The sequence below is a fragment of the Hibiscus syriacus genome, unplaced genomic scaffold, assembly GCF_006381635.1.
Source record: "Hibiscus syriacus cultivar Baekdansim isolate YM2019G1 unplaced genomic scaffold, ASM638163v2 tig00000773_pilon, whole genome shotgun sequence".
Lineage (NCBI taxonomy): Eukaryota > Viridiplantae > Streptophyta > Magnoliopsida > Malvales > Malvaceae > Hibiscus > Hibiscus syriacus.
In genome coordinates, this window is record NW_024061823.1 from 1113136 (window position 1) to 1130154 (window position 17019).

At 32.0% G+C, this 17019-nt stretch overlaps 1 protein-coding gene, 1 long non-coding RNA gene and 1 pseudogene across 2 annotated transcripts; 2 read left to right on the forward strand and 1 right to left on the reverse strand.

The window, feature by feature from the left end:
• Positions 1-254: 254 nt before the first annotated feature.
• Positions 255-4303, forward strand: LOC120218209 (annotated as a pseudogene).
• A 5807-nt stretch (positions 4304-10110) lies between these two features.
• LOC120217700 lies at positions 10111-11327 on the forward strand. Its single transcript, XR_005525174.1, has 3 exons — positions 10111-10413; positions 10507-10583; positions 11048-11327. It is a non-coding gene; the product is annotated as an uncharacterized LOC120217700 (long non-coding RNA).
• Positions 11328-15223: 3896 nt separating this feature from the next.
• On the reverse strand, positions 15224-15819 carry LOC120217707. The gene has a single exon (XM_039214777.1). It carries the CDS (start codon positions 15735-15737, stop codon positions 15306-15308), a length of 432 nt encoding a protein of 143 aa, XP_039070708.1. The 5' UTR covers positions 15738-15819; the 3' UTR covers positions 15224-15305.
• Between the last annotated feature and the right edge of the window lie 1200 nt (positions 15820-17019).

Here is a 17019-nt window from a genome sequence, read left to right on the forward strand (position 1 = left end):
AGGACGATTGAGTGTTTATTATCAAAAAAATGATTGAGAATATTTAGAACATATACTTTATAATCACATTGGCTTAATAAAAAAATTATGTGTGAAGTAAAAATTTCCAATTATAAAGGGAGCTTTACATCTCAAAATAAAACATTAAGAGCCAAATATTAAAAAAAAAAGAATAGGGACCAAAATAATCATTTGGTAAACGTTTGTGGTTAATTTTGGTATTATGCCGTATATAAAACCAGACCGCCTTGTTTAGTCTCTTCAGTCTTCACTTTGGTATTATCGTCATCGTCCCCAATCAACCATGCAAGCTCTTCAACCTTCATCGCTTCGAGCTTCCTCTCTAAACCCTCTCAAAAACCCCAAGCCCAGTCCCCGTTTTCCCAATGTATCAAGACTTACTCCCACGCCTACCAAGAAATTCTCTTCCATTACCGCTTCTTCCCCCACCGTTTCTGCTCCCAAGCGCGAGACGGACCCAAAGAAACGGGTCGTTATTACGGGTATGGGGTTGGTTTCCGTTTTCGGAAACGATGTGGATTCTTACTATGATAAGCTGCTGGCTGGAGAGAGCGGGATCGGACTCATCGATCGCTTCGATGCTTCCAAGTTTCCTACTCGGTTCGCCGGTCAGATCCGGGACTTCAGTTCCGAAGGTTACATTGATGGAAAGAACGATAGGAGGCTTGACGATTGCTTGAGGTACTGCATTGTTGCTGGCAAGAAGGCATTGGAAGATGCTGATCTGGGGGTGATAAATTATCTAAAGTTTGTTCCTTTTCTTCTTCTTTAATGTTTTCTCAATTTTGGTTACTGGGTTTTATTAATCGGCTTGTTTTATGAAATGGGTAGTTCTTGTTTTCGTAGTGATTTGCGTCTTTCCTGCCTTTTGCTTAGCAAAGGGATCGCTGTGTGTGTGTGTTCTGGTCGTTTCCTGCCTTTTCCTTAGCAGTTCCTAACAATCTTTGTTGTGTTATATTGTTTTGTTTGTGACCCATAATGTCTAATTCATAACGTGATTTAAGTAATGGGTTCATAAGAATTATTTTTATTCAATGTCACTGCTGAGTTGTTCTTTACTTCTTTTGATATCTGTATCTCATTCAAGCTCATAGCCTTTTTTGTTCCTAATTTGATGTAGCTCTTACATTACATATAGAGAATCTGTATATATTGGAATATCAAGTGGTCTTGTACATTTTCTTAGAGCAATATCATTGGAACAATTTCAACAATATTAATGTGATCTTATATTTGAAAGCAATTCTTCATCAGACTACTAATTTTACATGCTACATGTGATTCATCCACCAGAAATATTCCTTGGAAAAGGTGTATTGAAAGTCAAGATTACTGATTAAGTTTATGATCCCTTTGGATGATTACCTTAAAGAATGAAAGATGCAAGAAAAATAGATATCTAGAGAGTTGAGACTGATATTTGTTTTTTTAATTATGTAAGTGGAAGAGGACATTATGTTTGTTATTCTAGCTCTTTTGAGCTTATGTGCTCAGGAATTTGTTAAATTTGTACTTGTTGCAGATTGATAGGGAGCGAACTGGAGTGCTTGTTGGAACTGGTATGGGTGGTCTTACAGTGTTCTCTGATGGCGTTGAAAATCTGATAGAGAGAGGTTATAGAAAAATAACACCATTCTTCATTCCTTATGCTATAACAAACATGTCATCTGCCTTGCTTGCAATTGAGCTTGGTTTCATGGGTCCGAATTATTCAATTTCAACTGCTTGTGCTACCTCCAATTATTGCTTTTATGCTGCTGCCAACCACATCCGTCGAGGTGAGGCTGAATTGATGATGGCTGGTGGAACCGAGGCTGCAATTATTCCTATTGGTCTGGGAGGTTTCGTTGCCTGTAGGGCATTGTCTCAAAGAAATGATGATCCTCGAACTGCATCAAGGCCATGGGACAAAGATCGAGATGGCTTTGTAATGGGTGAAGGTGCTGGAGTGTTGGTAAGCTTGCATTTATCAACATAGCACGCTAATCCTATATTCCTATATGTGCATGAGTTAGCTTCTTGCTGGTTATTCTGTTGTCTATTTCTGGTTAGAAATTTATCATCTTGTTTTGCCTTGATTGGTGATATATTATTCTGTTAAGAGAGAGTAGGCATTGTCTTCGATGGAGCCTGGCTCTCAGGCGTGTGTGAATTTGATGAGATACTGACTGGCTTCTTTTTATCAAAACATATGCATAAATTAACTTTCTTGCTCATTATTTTGCTGTCCATTAGTAGTGATGCATAAATATTAACTGGGAAAAAGATTTCCAGTTATACTTGCATACTTTTCCCTCTTTTGTCACATTGAACTACTCAGTTAATTTACTCAAAAAAAAAACCCTACTCAGTTAATCAGAGTCTTGTGTTAATGGTTTATTGCTTTTGCGCATCGAGTTTTGGTTCAATTGTTACTTAGTTGGCAATTTATATCTTCGACTGATCATGTTGACGAGGGTGGAAATGCAATACGCTTTCATAATGAGTCATTTTTTCCTTTTTTCTTTCCAGGTAATGGAAAGCTTGGAGCATGCAATGAAAAGAGGTGCACCAATTATTGCTGAGTACTTAGGTGGAGCAGTTAATTGTGATGCTCATCATATGACTGATCCAAGAGCTGATGGTTTTGGGGTGTCTTCATGCATTGAGAGAAGTCTTGAAGATGCTGGTGTGTCCCCTGAGGAGGTAACAATTTGGATTTTTCATCCAATTATCTTAATATACTTGAGTAATTGAGTTTGATCTGGTTTCTTGATGTTTATTTCACCTATGTTATGCCATTTCTTTCTATCTAGGTTAGCTTCCACCCATGCATGCCCCCTTTTTTTACAGAGAAACTAAATACAAGTACACGTGAATTCTCTGTTTTATGGTAAAGTTGATGGTATTCTTTGAGTTGAGAGTCCTCGAAAAAGGCCTCTACTTAGCTTCTCTTTTGTCACCTGTTCTATTATCCATTACATTGATGCTTCAAGTTAAGCTAGACTGTAGAGAATTGACCTAATTCTTAAGATCTCAAGTCAATGTAATGACTGGTTACTACTGTTGTCTACTGCAGATGTAAACATGCAAATAATAGGGTTCAGAATGTAATTATTTTCTGAAATTTATGCATAATTTCATAGGTGAAAAATATTCAAACTAAGCAAGTCCTCTTTTTCAGGTTAACTACATCAATGCACATGCAACTTCTACTCTCGTTGGTGACCTAGCCGAGATAAATGCTGTTAAAAAGGTATTCAAGAATGCATCTGATATCCAAATCAATGCAACCAAGGTAACTTCACTTTCTCTCCCTAATTTTACAAAAGTTGAGATGGCCATACTCTGATAATGCCCTCTTGAAGTTGGTTAATTGCTTTGCTTCTTGTTTCAGTCTATGATAGGGCATTGTCTGGGTGCAGCGGGTGGTTTAGAAGCCATTGCCACTGTGAAGGCCATCGCAACAGGATGGCTGCATCCCTCGATAAATCAATTTGTACGTGCTCGTTACTTGTTTAGCCTTTTTTTTTGCTGTTCGAAGTTGTATCAAACCTATGGATAACGTCTCTTTCATACATGACCTTTAATTTTTTCTTCCTTTCTTACAACAATTTTCCATTTCTACTTATATAATGTTTTGGCGCTCTTTTTGGCAGACTCCCATAACAAAACTTACTGTGATTGGTTGTAGTTCTTTTGTTTTCTCTCCATCTTCGAAAGCCTCATAATCCCAACTATGAATGCGTGGTCTTCATTATATTATAGATTAAGTGATCAATTGTATGTATTTTGTTAATGCTTGAGGTGCTGAAATTTCGAATGCAGAATCCAGAGTCTTCAGTTGAGTTCGATACCGTTGCCAACAAAAAGCAGCAGCATGAGGTTAATGTTGGTAAGCCCCCTGACTCTTGATCCTTTCAAAACTACATGACAAGTTCTTGTTCAAGTTTCTTCAAGCCTTATATTCTGTACTTTGATTTCAGTTGATTTGGACCAGAACCCCATAATTCTAACCAAGTTGTTTATGATTCTCAGCTATTTCCAATTCTTTCGGGTTTGGTGGACACAACTCTGTGGTGGCATTTTCGGCCTTCAAACCATGAAAGTCTGTCACTTGGTTCTGTGTTTGTTAGGAAAGATATAGATAGAATGATGTTGCTCATTAAAGAGAGCGAGCCATTTATCCCTTGTCCAGGCTTGCTTCAATCTTTCAGCTTTTATTTGTGTACTCAAATCCCTTCTTTAAAACTACTCTTATTTATGAGACTAAGCATGAGGGAGAGATTCTTCTTTTTTTCTTTCTAAATTTTGTTCAGTAAGTGGGCTTCATAATCATGGGTTCTCAATTGCCAACTTCTTCATTTTGTAGGCTAGTCGGAATATAGGGTTAGAATTCATTTACACAATGTAAAATTTTTTAGTTTTACGCAGATGAGGGATCCGTTGGATGAGTGAAAATAGATGGTTGAGATTGACTACTTGTTTTTTTTTCCTATGAATATATTCTTATTTATTTTTAATCTCAGCCATCTATTTTCACTTATCCAACGGTCTTAAATTTGTGTAAAACTCTCTCTCTGTATATATATTAGTGTTGCATAGACATGTTCTCTGTATATATATTAGTATTGCATAGACATGTTATGGGGCGATTTTCTTTATATTAGATCAACTAATTGTTGATTAAGCTTGTATATATTAATCATTCGGTGCAAAATTTAAGCATTAATAAAATGGGTACACTACTTGAATAGTCACTTAAGTCAGACTCTATTTAGACCACTTAATTAAAAAATATATATTAAACATGTATCATTTAATTGTTTAATCGGATGTACGAGCTAAGTGATCTAAGTGGTTAAAGAATTGTTGTTATCTCTTGAGGTTTTAAGTTTGAACACTGCATATGTCGGGGTGTAAGCGTTTATTATCAAATGATTGTCTTTAAACAAACATTACCTTGTATATACCTAAACTCATAGAAAACTATTTAAATGATATTAATCGAATAACAATTAATTCATTTATAGTTAATTGTTAACACAAAAAAGGTGATCTTTAAATAAATTTTTATAATTATATATTTTATCTTTCCTATTTATACATTTTACAATTTGATGTTAATTTTAATTTAATTTATACATTTAATTCACTTTTAAAGAAGTGATCTTTTTGTATCCGAAACAATAATCGAGTGATTAGGAGTGTATTTTAACCGAAAGGAAAGAGAGCCTGATAGCGTGTGGTGTTTAGTTTGCAGAATCGAGAAGAAAAATGGAAGAAAAAGAAAATCTCAAGACCATGCAGACAGGAAGAGGATTTCAGCCACTTTAACATATACATTATAATACTTCAAAAGAAGAACCAATTTTTCAGTGGCAGTACCTAAAATAAGCTTAAGCAATACATAATCAAATTCGAGAAGAGAAGAGAAAATTAAAGGAAAACAACGGAATTGAGTTCAAAAGAAGCATGCAGCCATTGAAGCTAAGACAGCGAGTGCAGCAGGAACAACAAGTGCCTCTCCCCCACTTTCCATCGGAGATGGTGGAATCGCCCCTTGATCTTCCCTCAAAGCGGTGGCTCCGGTGGTCAAAACCACAACCACCACAACGTAGGCAATCAAAATCATGGCCATTTTGCCACCCTCCATTTCCGACAAACAAGCACTCTTTAAGAATGACAGGGTGAGGAAGAGAGGGCAGGTGAGTTATTGACAGAAGATGAAGTGAGCCCTTTCTTTATAGGTAAAGATTATGGAAATAATCAAGTATTTGCCAGCTATCTAATGCTTTGTTGGCTTAACCACTGATAAAATCATTAGTCGTTGAAGTCTTTGGAATTCTTCTAATCTTTTCATTTTTCTTGTACTTTCAGACACCATTGCTATATTTTTCGAGATCACATTCGATTTATGTTTTCGAATAGGTTTCAAGCAAGATAATATATCTGACAGGCTCATTTAATTTATCAGAACACATGATTGTCCAACCTAATAATGTATTAATCTTGAGTGTTTAGACGAATAACTCGGATAATAATTTTGATAACAATACAAAAGTGTTTTAATTTTAGAGAGACACATGGGAGATTGTTTATAATGGTAAGTAGACATTATATGGGAATCTTTGGGATTAATCTAACATAAACGTAACGTGGTCAGTAGGCTCGAAACATATATTAATTAATAAAGATATGATGAAATGATTGTATTGGCAAATGGAAATGGTTTAGTTGGCATTCTCTTGCTTTCGGGAGCAGAAAACACTTTAGCAGTTAAGCAGTAACAGGTGGATCGTTTCCCTGTTAACAATGCTTTATATCTTACCCTACTAATAGTAGGATGATCATAGATTGAATTGAATTGGATGTTTGCAATTATATTTATATATTTTAATTTTAATATTTTTGTTTTTATTTAATTTATAAACATAAAATATAATTCTATAAAAATGTATTAAAAATAAATATAAATTAAAAAAATATTATCATGTAAATAACATATAAGTAGTCCAAAGCATGTGAGTTCTTATTAATATTCAATTGTTTTTTTCTTTATTTTTTTCCAAGTTCAAAACCATTTGGTGTTTTATTATTGTTGGTGATATTTGGTTGATTTTTTTTTGTTTATTTTAATAACATAATAATTCTATCTTTATGTTACGATATTTTTCTTTTGTGATACTATTTTTTTTGTCTTCTATCACGTTTTTTTTAGTTTTTCTTCAATCTTTTGGCCATTTATATTATTTATTATTATTTTTTACTTAAAAAACCCAAGTGGGGAAATTTTACTAGTGAAAGATAAATGTTAAGATAGAAGAAATTTCCTGTTGGTTGAATAATATAAAGACTAAAAACCTAGGAATTAGATAAAACGAGATTATTTCTTTTCTTCATAGGAAAAAAAGTGCAACTTTTGCATCGTTGTCAAAATATGGATCATGTGCTTTTGGTTATTATTAATCCCACAGGTAAAACAAGAAGAATTTCATTCTTACTAACAATAATTAAAACAATATCTTATAACATAATAATGAATTCCTATATTTTTTAACTTGCCAACAACGGAGAAGAATTATTCATCATGTTCTTCTTAAAAAATTATCTAATGAGATATGAATTTATTAAGAGTAAAATTTCAACCTCTTGATAGGTTTATCAAGTCCTTCTCAATATGACCATCAAAACTTCTAAGTATAAACTTGTTAGGAGTAAATACTCATCCTTTACATTAATGAATTTATTAAGTCATTCTCATTAGATCACTCAACACAAGAAATATAAATTCATTAAAAGTAAAAACTTTTATACATGTACATTATTCATCATAGAGATGTTTAAAGATATACACTATAAGTCTTTTCATGATTTCGTTTGATACATTAAACTTACATAACTAAGTTGGGTATTTATAGGGATGGTCAAAATACCTGAATCCGATGAGTCTTGACCTAATTCGATTGAGCAATTTTTTAAACTTTGGGGTTCGGGATAGGACGAGATCAGATTTAAGGTGAAAAATCATCGACCCAACCTGATTTGATATGAATTATTAATTTCTCTATATATATAATAAATTTAAAATTTTAGAGATTTTTATTTTTTATTGTTTAAATATGTTTCTAATTATTAAAAATATAAAAATTATAAATAAAGTTATATTTTAGCGTGTAAATGAACAGTTGACCTAAAAATATATAACTTAGCGTCGTAAATGAACAGTTGACCTAAAAGAAAAACTTCGGTAATCGAGATTTGGTGTTAAAAGCTATAATGCGTTAAAGTTCGGTAAAAAATCGGATCGAGTAAAAATTTCACGAAATTTTGAAGGATGATGGACAAGGGTTGGAAACGCTATTTCCATATTTTAGATTTGAGAAATTTAGCACAGTTTAGTGTAATTTTTCAGATTTGACCGAACAGTGGAAGATTTAGTGACTAAAATGCAATTTTTTTAAAATTTCATGGCCAAAGTAAAAAGTCATAGATAAGTTGATTCATCTTTGACTGTGTAATATTTTAATGAAGAATATAACAATGACATTTGGTAAATTTCAAGATTCATTAATGGTAAAAAATGAAATTTCTCAATAATTGAATTTTAAATTCAATTGTATTGATTTTTAAGAGTGTCTTATTATACTAGAATAATCAAGAAGAGAAAATTTTCATCTTCAACTCTCTTGGCCAAAACTTCAAAGCTTGCTAAGATAAGAATTTCATTTTGATTTTTTACATGATTAGTTTTTTGATTAAGCTATTAAATAGAGAATTAATCTACATGAAATTTTCTATCAATTGGTAAATAAATTGCATGGTGAAAATGCTTGTGTGTTGAGATTTGGTGATTAGGGTTTATGTAGGTTTTGGTGATTTTGAAGAATTGATTAAATATTATTATGTTTTTAAGGTGTCGTAACCGTCTTTTGCCCGGAGGAAGAAGACCGAGTTTTCTCTTTGAAAATTATTTTGAAATATGAAGAGTCGCCACCAATAATTTGAGGTGAGATTGGAACATCATAAAACTAGGCGATTTTAATAAAACATCTTATTTTTATCAAAATACCAAGTTTTGGGGTTTGCAAAATCTAGAAATCAGGTTTAGGAGTTAGTTACGCGTGGGAAAGGATTAGCACCCCCACAAGCGCCCAAAAATTGATACCTAGTTGATTACCCTATATTTAAAATCAAAAATTTGGAGTTCGATCTTTATTTAATATAAAAATCATTAAGGATGAAAAGTTGAAAAAGGTATTCATTTATTGAGACCGATAGCATTCGCTCCCGAGCGTAAATGCGGGAGATCAACTATTGTGCCTAATAATCGAATATTGCTTTATTTTTAGAAAACATAATGCGGTTTTGAAAAGGATGTTGACTTATTCAGAGAATTACCAGTAGTCACCCCTAGCACGATCGCGAGAGATATACTATTAATTCCTTAATAAGTGAACAATGCCTTAGATTTGTAAAAACAATACAATCAAGCAAAATTTTATTTGTCCTAATTAAACTAAAAGTAAATTAAGGCATTTTCTAACTTAAAGTTTTAAATTATGAAAATTAAAGAACCTAGGAGCTCAAATCTAAAATATAAGTTCTAGTATTAATACTTAATGTTATATATTAAAATGGATTAAATATTCACGTATTAGAAAGTTTCTTTTGATAATTTTAAAATGATCGAATATTACCCTTAGTCAATTTATTTCAATTTGAGTCAAGTAATGCTCATGAGAATATCAAACAAATATTATGATTATCTAATTAATAAATAATATATGAAAAATTATCATGCAATAATATTTTAATACAAAAAACAAATATATACATATTTTATGACTACACATTATAACATATATATATATATATATATATATATATATATATATATATATATATATATATATTAATATGCAATATACAAATGACTTAAATACAAAAAATGAAAACATAACATACCAAACTAAAAAAAATAGCTATACATATTAAACTAATGGCTAAATCATATTGAACCGAAATTTACTATTTATAATGTAAACAAAATAACAATTAAAGAGTAAAGGCAAATATTATCATATTGAGTACCTAAAATTATTACAAAGGATTAAAACCGGAATAAATCCAATATATGCAGGACTAAAAAAGTAATATGCAAAAAAAATTAGAGATCTAATGTCTGATTAACAAAAAATAAATAAATCAATTTTTTGGATTAAAATTAAAAGTGCATAAAATACATAGACTAAATTAAAAGCATAAAAAAACCCGAATTGAAGTCTAAAATGTAACATGCAAAAAACTTAAAGGTCTAAAGTCTAAAATAACAACAATTAAATATAATAACATTCAAGACTAAAATTAAATGTGCACAAAATAAAGAGACTAAATTAACATGCAAACATTCGATTTGATGACTAGAATGAGTAAAAAAAGAAATGAGATGACCCGTACAGAACACCTCGAAACTCAAAGAATTAGTTGCATAGTTTACTCCTCCCTTCACAAAACGCAAGTTGACATATATTGAAACATTACCGTTTTGGTAATTAACTATAAATATAATGTTTTGGTAATTAAGCAAACCCTATTCCTCATTTTACTCTCCTCTGCGCCGTTTTAACCCATCTCTCTTCCTCTCCCCAGCCTTCTTCATGGCCGAGAAGACTCGAGGCCTTCAACCTTTAATCCCGACCATCATACATAGCAGTATAGTGACCCAAACCGACACCCAAACTCACCACAACCCTCGCCTTGCCATACTAACCTCCGATCTAAGGTCCAAGACACACAAACAGGACTGTAAAAGCCTCACAAAAAAGATTCCTTGGTCTTTCGGCTTCACTCTCTCGACAACCTCCATTCTCTATACCGACGAAATCAATGGCAGCATCTCCAGTGAGTAAGGTAATATACTAAAATCCTTTTTTTTTATTTTCCTTAATCTCCTAAACAAATGGATTTCAAGATGCCCACTGACTTTATTTTCTGTTTTTTTAGGAACCTAAACCCGACTATTTATTCCATACTTCAACAAAAACACCACTCTCCGGTGGTAACGACACACATACCCGAAGGTAAACCCAACCTCTCTCACTTTTATTTTGAGTTTCAAAATGATATAAACAAGCACACGAAGAAAATACAGATTTACTATATAAACTTTGAAAGAAATAAAGAAAACCCCTTTTGCATTACTTGTTCTTATCGACAAGGATCAGAGGAAACTCCTCTGCTTACATTTTTTCTGTTTCGAAGGTGAAGCCCCCCAGTTTACAATTTGTTTCCCTCAAAAATCTCAATCTCTCCTTTGTTATTCCCCCTTCATTTCATGGACTAGACCCCTTTATTTATTTCTTTTTTCTTCACCTAGTTTTCTGTCCTTTTGTTGCATGTTGATGGCTTTAGGTGAGAATAGGTGAGTGATTTTTCTCTGATTTGGTGAGACTTTGGGGCAGGTAAAGTGAAATCCCGAAAATTTCGGGATTAAATTGCTTTCTTTACTTTGTGTTGATTTGGTCACTGTAGATGATTTGTGCAGATGATTTCAATGGTGGCAGCTCATAATAGGTTGGCGACGACAGCTGGCTTCGGCTGAGGTCTCGGCTCGGTCATGGCATCGACTGGAAACTGGAAGGACTGTTGGCGGCTTGGTGTTAATTTAGAGTTCAAATTCGGGCCTGGTTAGTCTTCGGGTATTCAAGTTGATTTTCTAGGCTCCGGGATTTGTTGTAATATGAGTTTGTAAATTGGGCCTGCAAATGTAAAATAAAATAATAATAATAATAATAATAATAAAATATTAAAAGACGAGACGAAAAAATGAGTGTCGACATAAGGTTAGAGATTAATTCTAAGGCTTGTAAGATGATTGAAATTGTTTATACATGCTTGTATGAGGTTTGACCAACTTAGGTTTTATAAGGATTTTGATTCAATTTGATGTTGTGATGATTGGAAATGCATGAATTTGATCATAGGAAGTTGAATTTATGCTTGAAATTGTTCAAAAAGTCTACCTTAGGTAGTAATAAGCATTCGACCATAGGGGATAAATTGGTGGAAAATATTGAAAAATTTCATATGGTTTAGAATTGATATTAGAAGTATTTTATGTGATTTGGAGATCAATTTGAGTCAATTTGGAAACTTGATTTAGGAAAAGGGCTAATTTCCATGTTTTGAGAATTGTGAGATATTATTTTAAAAATGTGATATTTGAGGTGTTTAATGTTAACTTCTATCATTGATATGCTGGAATTTTAAGTTAGAAACTTGGTTGAAACCAAATTTCATGTTTGGTAAATTTTGATGGTGGAATGCGAAAAGTCCTAAAGCTTTAGGGACTTGTTTGTGAGTTTGGAAATATGTTTGTATTATTTTGAACAAGAATTTGTAATGCTGGAAATTTTATTTTGTATGCTGGCTATGGGTTTAATTATTTGAATTTTGATTAAATTGCAAGTTATAAAGGTTGGGGTTTAATTCGAAAGGCCTGGATATTATAGGGACTGGGTTTAATTAATGATGATTTTCTAAGTAAGTAATACCGATATTATTTTTATAGTATCGATAATGCACCAATACCAATACCAATGTTTGATCCAAAGGTTTCACCTTTGAATCATATCCTTTCCTTTCTTATTCCCTTCTTCCGCGCCTTCCTTGGATGATTGATCATACAAACATATACACATACTAATGTTACTAATAATATTCAAAATGAAGTTTAAAACATTTAAAATTTTATCAATTAATAATCAAACATAAGATTAGTAAATCTATATACAAATCCTTGAACACTCACTTGTTCATTCAATGAATAGTTTTATACAAATATTTTTTTTAATATAAAATTTAGCATTTATTGTTTTTAAATTCGTACTTAGCACTTCACACACTAATCAATTATAGGTTCATTAATATAGTGATATTTTAAAAATATTTTCGAGATAAATATTTTAGATAATTAATTTAGGATGAATATAAAGTAATATTTGTACAAATAATCTCGATCATTTGACAATGAATGTTTATATATTCTTGCATACATGGTGCTCTTCGAACTTGTAATCTATCTTAACTACTAAAGTAGTTTGGTTCGTACTATTTTATAGTAATAAATTACAAATTTATTATAATAGTTTTCATTTTTCTTGTTATAATTTCTACGGTAATTACTTAATTATAATAATTTCTAACATTATACCTAACTTCTTCTTCTTCTTTTTTTATTTTTAAACTAAAGTGATTACAAAATAGTAAATGTTATAAATACTTTCAATCATTTAACAATAAACGTTCAATCACCTTGTTATAGTCGTTGGTTCTCGAACCCGTAACTTCTATTAGCTATACGATTCCTTTAACCACCGAGCTAAGTTGGCTCATGCACATCATACCTAACTTCTCTATCTAAATGTATAATTCTTTTAACATTTTTCGTAATTCACCTTCTACTAAATAGTAGATCATACTTTTATTTTATCTTCTTATGGGTATCTCATTTTAGAATTGTCCAAATTTTAAATAGGCGATCAATCTAAAATTTTGTTTGAATTTGTTTAATTCTTCTTACAAATTAATTATAGGTCCATCCTAAAAGATATGCATGTTCTATCTATTTTTAAAATTAGAACCCTAAAATATTTTATAATAAGGTGAAATTGTAAAACATCAAAATTTATTATATTACGATTGCTTCTTATAAAATAAATCAAACATATGAAACTAAGATAATGTCATAAAATAACTATAATCGTGACATTTTATTACAAATTTTTTTGGTACATTAAAGTTTAAGTCACGGGTGGCTCTTCCCCCAGTCCGGGCCCAAAGCATACATAAGACCCAATTGAGATTTAGATAGAAATTTACAGATTGTCAACCAAGAATGACGGTGGTAGGATTTGAATTTGGTTTTACAAGCTCAAATTTCTGAATCTCAACAACTTGTGCCAACACTCGTTTGTATTTTATTACAAAGTGCCATCATTTGAACAATTTTAGAAGCAAAATTGTGACATTTTTTTTCTTCAAAATGTGACTCCCAAGTTTTAGGACCATGTGACATATCACATACCACACTTATAGATAGACGAACATGATTACCTTAATAAACTCATGATATATCATCCGGTCGATCATATATAGGGACAGAGTTAGGATTTCAACTTGAGGGAGTAAAGTATAATTCTTCTAAAATTGGGGGCAATTTCATAATTATCTCATAAATATTAAATTATATATATAAATTAAAGGTTAAAAACAAATTTTTGGCTGGGAGCACAACCCCTCCTAAAAACTTTGTGACTCCGTCCTGATCATGCAACATGTTGTTGAAATATTGAACTTTTTATTTCAGTGATAGGAATTTAATTTATAGAAGTCTAAAATACATTATTAGTATATATTCTAATTCCCGTAATATTACATAAACTAATGAAAGGAAGCAAGAAGGTAAAATAGGAGTCTTCTAGAAGCGTTGATGCAAAAGTGGGGTCGTAACTATTTTTAATAATTTAATTTTGGGTAAAGAGCGGAAATGGTCCCCGACTATAGGATATTTCTTTATTAAGTCTCTGACTATTAGAAGTTACAAAATTGTCCTTTGATTATAGAGTGTTACTTTGATGAGTCCCTCGACTATTAAAAGTTACAAAATGATCATCTGACTATTCATTATATTTCAAACTCATCCTTTTCCTTTAAAAGATGGACGACATTCTGAGCTGAACGTTAATTTGTTAATTGTGATATGATAAAATTTGATCTCAAAATCTCAAATGACTATCATATCCAGGCCTGTTTTTTGAGTTTTTAGTGGCCTGAGACGAATATGGAAATTAGGCATCCAAAAAAAAGTATCGAAAAATTAAATAGTAAGAGTAAGAAATAAATAAATAAATTTGTTTGTAAATTGTTTTCTTTATTACGTTTAATAAACTATCTAATAAATACATCAAATTTAAAAACACAAAAAAATTATTAAAAACACAACTACTCACACAAAAATAAGCATGACCATTTTTTAAGAGGGTCTATGTTCGATTTTAACTTTATCCAACTTGTCAAAAAATTAATAAAAAATATAATTAAATGGAAAATGAAAAATAATTTAAATATATCGCGTCACAATCACTATTATTTTTTAATGAAGGATAACAAAAAATTAAAATGTAACAATAAGTATAATTTTAAAAGAATAATAATTGAATGACCAAAACAAAAATAGAATAATAAGTAAGTGTCTAAATAAATAATTTATTCCTTTTTAATTATATATGAACCCTATAATTTTAGGTCATGGGCAGGAGAGGGCCAGAGGAAGTGCCCATCTTGCCCATGCTCAAATACATGCCTGATCATATCTAATCATCATGTTAACATCAAACTTAAATAATTGATAATTTTTTAACAGTAAATGACGAGTCTGAAACATAATGAATAGTTGAGAACCACTTTGTAACTTTTAATAGTCTAGCGACTCAATAAAACAACACTCCATAGTCGAAAAATCATTTTATAACATTTAATACTTGAGGGACTTAATAAAATAACACCCTATAATCGAGGGACCATTTGGTTCTTTACCTTTTATTTTTTATTTAGACGAAAACTTGTAACCAATTGTTTACGGGATTGAAGAAGACGAAAGATATGGAACGACATCACTTTCCCCATCAACAAGAAAAAAAGAAAAAATAAATCTCAAATATTCATTAAATTACTTTAAATAATTGTTTAGTAAATTATTTCAGACATTTCAATAACTAAACTTAAAATTTAAATAAAAACCTTCACTTCCTCTCATCTTCCAAAGCAAAAGCTTCGATCGGAAAAGTCTTGGCCAGCCCCGACGAACTAGCAAATGTGATCTTGCAAGGATCAATGTCAAGGATAGAAATCTCAGAAACAGTAATCCAGATGAACATCTCTTTAGATTTCACACCCGTCAACCGTCGCATCCGGCGCTCTTCGATGAACGTCGTCACCTCCGAGTCGTACGAGACGGTTTTCCCGATCGACTTGAACTTGTACTCAAATTTCTTCTTCTGTTTCAGCCAGATGAACCCCGTAATCGAGTTGAATCCGAACTCGTTGAGGTCGCTCAACGGCAGCAGTGCTCTAGGGAAACGGAACTTGTCGAGGAGCTCTCGCAATTTTTGCTTGCAAAGAGCCGCACCATGGTAGATATCGGCCCCGTCTCGGTGACTGTCTATGGAGGCCATGTTGGTTTCTTTGTTATTAACGGAGTCAGCAATTCTAACGCTCCGGAGAGAATTGCTTGTACGTATCCACGTTTTGGGGGAGACTGGACTGGTTAAAAGGCTAGTTTTTGCATTTTTTTAATTCTAAATTGAGCGGCCTGGCTACTTAATTTGATCCACTTATATGATTAGGATTTCAATCTAGGACTTTATTTAGAGGATTTAGTGCTTTGTCCTATTAGACCAGCTTATTATTGTTGGTTAATAATTTTATTTTAATTCTAAATTAAGAAAACTATAATTATAAAAATATTGTTGATGGGAGCATATTGGTCTCGTTAGTCTCGATGGTTCATCCCTATTAATTTGAACGGAGAGCGTGACTGGTGATAGAACCGTCGTTGACCCATACTCTATATGTTCTTGGAATTAACTGAAGTTTAACCAAAGAATTCATTATTCTACATGTATATGTATAACTTCTATATTACCTGATGCCCAGCCAATATACAAATATTGTTTCCCAACAAACAATAACGTATGAATTGAACTGATGATTCGGTGGTCACACTAGTTTGATTTATAAACCGAATCATTCTTTTCACTTTTTTCTTTTGATATCTACAGGCTACTCTATCCACCATGCCAGATAAAAGAAGCACAGAATTTGTGGGAAGAATTTGCAAGATCCATGGGAGGGTTTTCGCCCTTTGGCCTCTAATTGCCATGACAAGGCCTACAATTGATATAAACCAAAAGAGGGCCAATATAAAAACGAAAAACCAAATGATTTTCAAGTTGCATATAATGTATTTCCGAAACTCTATTTGTGAAAAGCAACGAACGAATTTAAGGAAGCTCACGTTTTATGTGATTTTTTATTTTTATAAGTATGATGATGTGGTTGTCTAAATGCATATGAAGTTTTATTTGTGTTATAAGCAGGCCTACATGTGCTAAAATGTTGAGTTCTTCTTTGAAAAGGTTTTGAAACGATTTTATAAAATGTGGGAGTTGCCACCAAACAATTTAAGGTGTGATTGGAACACTATAAAAACTGGGTAATTTTAGTAAAACATTTTATTTTTATCAAAATATCAAGTTTAGAGGTCTGCGAAAACCAAAAAATAGGTTCGGGAGTCGGTTACGCGTGTGGAATGGTCAGCACCCCACAACACCCAGAAATTGGTACCTAGTTAATTACCCTATTTTAAAATTTGAAAATTTGGAGTTCGAAGTTTTATTTAATTTAGAAATCACTATAGATGCAAAGTCGAAGAGGGTGCTCATTTATTAAAGCCAA

Bases quoted from the DNA above. Each gene is read 5' to 3' on its own strand.
- LOC120217707 (XM_039214777.1), bottom strand. From the start codon at position 15,737: ATGGCCTCCATAGACAGTCACCGAGACGGGGCCGATATCTACCATGGT.